The 5,322-nt window shown below is 54.2% G+C and overlaps 1 protein-coding gene across 1 annotated transcript in view; it reads right to left on the reverse strand.

Moving 5' to 3' along the window:
* The window catches only part of LAMP3 (lysosomal associated membrane protein 3), a 40,442-nt gene extending 36,040 nt beyond the window's left edge, over positions 1-4,402 (reverse strand). Inside the window, exon 1 of the mRNA XM_017538295.2 lies at positions 4,279-4,402. Coding sequence (XP_017393784.1) covers positions 4,279-4,327 — 49 coding nt within the window. The 5' untranslated portion in view covers positions 4,328-4,402. The remainder of the gene's footprint in view (positions 1-4,278) is intronic.
* Positions 4,403-5,322: the final 920 nt, after the last annotated feature.

Genomic DNA, 5,322 nt, shown 5'->3' on the forward strand with positions numbered 1-5,322 from the left:
TGGCGGGTCCCCAGTGGAGCACCCCACACTAGAGCTGACCTGAATTTCTCTGGACATGTTTTCATGTGAGAGCGTAACAAGCGACTATCTTGTTTAATCTACTGTTATTCTGGGCTTGTCTCTTACGTGTAACCGAACCTACACTTAACTGATATGAACTTAAATCCCCTCATTTTCTGGGGGAAAAATTTGAGATCAGGGAAGCAAGTTAACTGGATAAAGATTACTCAGAGAGTTTACCCAAAAGCTCTGTCTCTCCTAGTAAAACTTTCTGATGATTTGGCCGGGTGTGATGGCTCATGCCTATAATCCCAGCCCTTTGGGAGGCCAAGGAGGGGGTGGATCACCTGAGGTCGGGAGTTCGAGACCAGCCTGACCAACATGGAGAAACCCCATCTCTACTAAAAATACAAAATTAGCCGGGCTTGGTGGTGGGTGTCTGTAATCCCAGCTACTCAGGAGGCTGAGGCAGGAGAATCGCTTGAGCCCGGGAGGCGGAGGTTGCGGTGAGCCGAGATCGTGCCACTGCACTCCAGCCTGGGCAACAAGAGCGAAACTCCATCTCAAAGAAAAAAACAACAACTTTCTGATGACTTTTGTTCATTTCCAATTTAACAAGTATTTCTGGAGCCTGCGCATGCAGGGCCCTGTGGCGCAGTAGTATAGAGCCTGAGCCCCAAGGCCAGACCTGGTTTTTGTTTCGTTTTGCTTGAGACACAGTCTACTGTGCTGTCCAGGCTGGTCTCTAACTCCTGGCTTCAAGCGACCTTCCGCCTCAGGGTCCCAAAGTGCTGAGATTACAGGCATAAGCCACTGCACCCAGCCAAAGCCAGACGTCTTGAATGCCGATCAAGAAATGTTACTCACTAACTGGGAGACCATGAACAATTCCCTAACCTCTGCCTCAGTACCCTCATCTGTAAAATGGGGATAAGGATAGCATCTACTTCTTATGAGGCCGAATACGTTATAGGTAAGTACATGCATGAATAAAGCACACAGGTTAGTTGCTGTGGGCACAGACTCTGGTTCGAAGCTCGACTCTGTCACTAGCTAGCTATGTGACCATGGGCAAGTTATTTAACGTCTTTGTGCTTCTGTTTCCTCACAAGTCAAATGGAGATGCTAGCAGAACTTACAAAGCTGTTTTGTGCTCTGAGAGCAGAGCCTGGCACCTAGGAAGTGCCATGGCCATCATTGTTATTACTGTGTGCTGGTGAGCTTGTACTGAGTGAAGAAGGGACTCACGGGCAGGAGGCTGAGAGGTGAACGGGGAGAGGGACTGGAGAGACGCACAGGAGAAGCGGGTTGACATCGCTGAGAAAGTCACCGCAGGAGTTGCTTTTTTCCAGGCACCACCTCATCTGTATCCTGCGTACTCCTGGCAGAGGATGTTATTCTCCCCATTTTTTAGTGAGAGAACTGAGCACCTGAAAGCTGGGGTGATATGAACAAGACCTCCCTGCCAGTAAGGGTCAGGGCGAGGGTTTGAATCCAGTTCTGTGCGACCCCACGATGGCCATGCAACACGGACCTGCCTTGGGACCTAGCACACCTCTGAGGAAGAAATGTCTCATGACCTCTTCACCGAGCTCACCTCTGAGAACTTGTAGCTCAGAAAGGAACGGGTGATGTGGGCACTGTCCCTCCACTTGCCCTTGCATTTGTCAGTACTCACTGTGTTTGTATTGTTATTTATTTATTTATTTATTTTTTGAGGCAGAGTCTCACTCTGTCACCCAGGTTGGGGTGCATTGGCACAATCTCGGCTCACTGCAACCTCCACCTCCCGGGTTCAAGCAATTCTCCTGCCTCAGCCTCCCAAGTAGCCGGGAATTATAGGCGTACACCACCATGCCCAACTGATTTTTGTATTTTTAGTAGAGACATGGTTTCACCGTTTTGGTGAGGCTGGTCTTGAACTCCTGACCTCAAGTGATCCACCCGCCTCGGCCTCCCAAAGTGCTGGGATTGCAGGCTGAGCCACCGCACCCGGCCTGTTTATATAATTCAGTTTCTGAACCTATCCATCCATTCAACCAGCGCTCACACACAGGTCACTGTGGGTTACCGCTAGGCTGAGATTTTCTGCTTGATTAATAGCTTGCCCTGTGAAGCGTAATGATGCCTTCCTCTTCTGTTTCCTAAGAGAACCTGAAACTGTAAGTCTGAAAGCGTGGCACAGGGAGAACTGCCTCAGTGAGGACAGCTGGCATGACCCTTCCCAGCGCTTCCGTAACATCCCTGGCATTCATGTTACAAGCAAGGGTCACCGCACACCCTGCTTGAGCCAGTTAGCTGGGCCATGCGGACAGAGGCAGCTCTCTCATGACCAGTAAACCTCCTCACAGGAACAGAACCACAGCACCCAGGAGGGCTCAACGTCTCAGGGGACAAGCTCTGGTGAAAGCGGAGCGTGGGAACATAAAATAATAAAAAACTCAGCGTCCCAGACAGAATCTGGGATGGGAAATACGATGATCATCAGAAAAAAAAAAAAAAAAAAAAAAAAAAAAAAAAAAAAAAAAAGCTGGGCAAAATGGCACTGTAATCCCAGCACTATGGGAGGCCAAAGCAGGTGGATCACCTGAGGTCAAGGGTTCGAGACCAGCCTATCCAACACGGTGAATCCCTGACTCTACTAAAAATACAAAAAAAAAAAAAAAAAAGCCAGGTGTGGTGGGGCACACCTGTGGTCCCGACAGCTGCTTGGGAGGCTGAGGCAGGAGAACTGCTTGAACCCAGGAGGCAGAGGTTGCAGTGAGCTGAGACCACACCATTGCACTCCAGCCTGGGCAAACTGTCTCAAAATAATAGGAATAAAATAATAAAAATAAATTTTTAAAAAGTCTTTGAGATTCTGTCCTACACCTTTCTGAAATGCCACAATCTGTCAGACCCCATCTGATGCAGAGGAAGGCACATCAGGACCGCTTTTCCCGGGCACCAAAGCCAAGACCCCCATTCCTTTTTTTTTTTTTTTTTTTTTTTTTTTTGAGACGGAGTTTCACTCTTGCTACCCAGGCTGGAGTGCAATGGCGCGATCTCGGCTCACCGCAACCTCCGCCTCCTGGGTTCAGGCAATTCTCCTGCCTCAGCCTCCTGAGTAGCTGGGATTACAGGCACGCACCACCATGCCCAGCTAATTTTTTGTAGTTTTAGTAGAGACGGGGTTTCACCATGTTGACCAGGATGGTCTCGATCTCTTGACCTCGTGATCCACCCGCCTTGGCCTCCCAAAGTGCTGGGATTACAGGCTTGAGCCACCGCGCCCGGCCTTCCTCCCCTCTTTTGACATGGTCTCCTCTCTGAACCTTACACGTCCCACCTCTGTGCAACACCTCAGTCTCGCCATCTGTAAAATGGGCAGCAGGGACCGAATGAACAGAGCCAGACCCTGTCATAAAACAAGAGAATTTCTCCTCTGTCTGGAATAGAGCTATGTGTATTTAACTACAAAAATAATGTTTTCCTCCCCCACCCGAAGTCTGTGGATGTTCCATAGCTTCTCCCTCAGCTTCTCCTTAAGGTGGGAGCCCTGCCCTTTCAGGGAAGGCAGTGAAAGCCACACCCCTCTCCCCAGTGAAAGGCACACTCACAGCCGCTGTGACCCTGCCAGGCGTGGGCTGCGGTGCCTGACACCCTCTCAGACATGCCCAGGCACCACAAACTGGAGTTGCTCAGAGCTCTCTTCTTTTTTTTTTTTTTTTTTTTGAGACGGAGTTTCACTCTTGCTACCCAGGCTGGAGTGCAATGGCGCGATCTCGGCTCACCGCAACCTCCGCCTCCTGGGTTCAGGCAATTCTCCTGCCTCAACCTCCTGAGTAGCTGGGATTACAGGCACGCGCCACCATGCCCAGCTAATTTTTTTTGTATTTTTAGTAGAGACGGGGTTTCACCATGTTGACCAGGATGGTCTCGATCTCTTGACCTCGTGATCCACCCGCCTCGGCCTCCCAAAGTGCTGGGATTACAGGCTTGAGCCACCGCGCCCGGCCTAAGACCCCCATTCCTAAGCCCTGGCTCAGGTCTCCATCTCTTAAATCCAGTCCCTGAGGAGGCGCCCAGAGCCCTGTTGGGAGCCAGGGACAATGTCACTGTCTTTGGGGTTGACACCTGCTCTGAGTAACTCACGGAAAACAGGGTCCAGCCGGGACGCCCTGAGCCGCGCCCCGTGTCCCCACCCGCGGGCCGCCCTGCAGCGCCGGGGCTCCAGGGCGCGTTAGATGAAGGGGACCCACCCGGCAGGGCCACTGCGGGAAGCCCCGCGCCACTCACCCGCCAGGGACGCCAAGAGCGCGGCCGCCGCGCGGAGCTGCCGGGACATCGCGGGCGCGGGGAAGGCTCTGCGGCGCGCGGCGAGGTCCGGGCAGGCCCCGAACGCCCAGGACGACGCGGCTGCGCTGCGCACCAGCCTGTCCCGGAGACCCGAAGCCGCCCGCTTATGAGGAGCAGCCGAAAAGCCCGCCCCGGGCCGCTGGGCGGGGAGGAAAGTCCGCCGGCCCCCGCGGGAGCGCTGGCGCCCTCCTTCCTCTCGGGGCGGGACCGGCCGGGCCGCGGGGACGTTTCCTTCACGCGTGGGGCCCGGGCAGCGCCGGCCTCTTGCGCTCATCCCCCTGGTCTCCCTTCCTCTCCCCCTTCCGCTTCCCTTTCCCCTTCCCCTTCCCCTTCTACTCCTTCCCTCTCCGCTTCCCCTTCCCCTTCCCATTTCCCTTCCGCTTCCGCTTTCCCTTCTTCCCCTTCCGCTTCCCCTTCTTCCCCTTCTACTCCTTCCCGTTCCCCTTCCGCTTCCCCTTCCCATTTCCCTTCCGCTTCCGCTTCCCCTTCCCCTTTCCTTTTCGGGTTGTGATGGGGTCTCTCTCTGTCACCCAGGCTGGAGTGCAGTGGTGCGATCTCAGCTCATTGCAACCTCCGCCTCCTGGGTTCAAGCGATTCTCCTGCCTCAGCCTCCTGAGTAGCTGGGACTACAGGTACCTGCCACCATGCCCAGCTAATTTCGTATTTTTAGTATAGACGGGGTTTCTCCAAGTTGGTCAGGCTGGTTTCGATCTGCTGACCTCGTGATTGGCCCTCCGCGGCCTCCCAAAGTGCTGGGATTACAGGCGTGAGCCACCGCGCCCGGCTGGGTGTCCTCTTTTCTAACCGCTCAGGTACCTTTCTGGGAACCCGGAGACACTTCTCGGCCTGGAGAAGGCCAGCCCCTCGGTCACTAGGCGAGCAGGAGCCTAAAAACCCCTGAGGACCCTGAATCCCTGTCTTCCCGGGGGTCTGCGGCTGCCGCGCTCCACGCCCAGGCCGCGCTGGGACCGCAGGAGCACAGCC

Source organism: Cebus imitator, unplaced genomic scaffold (genome assembly GCF_001604975.1).
Source record: "Cebus imitator isolate Cc_AM_T3 unplaced genomic scaffold, Cebus_imitator-1.0 Scaffold111, whole genome shotgun sequence".
Taxonomy (NCBI): domain Eukaryota; kingdom Metazoa; phylum Chordata; class Mammalia; order Primates; family Cebidae; genus Cebus; species Cebus imitator.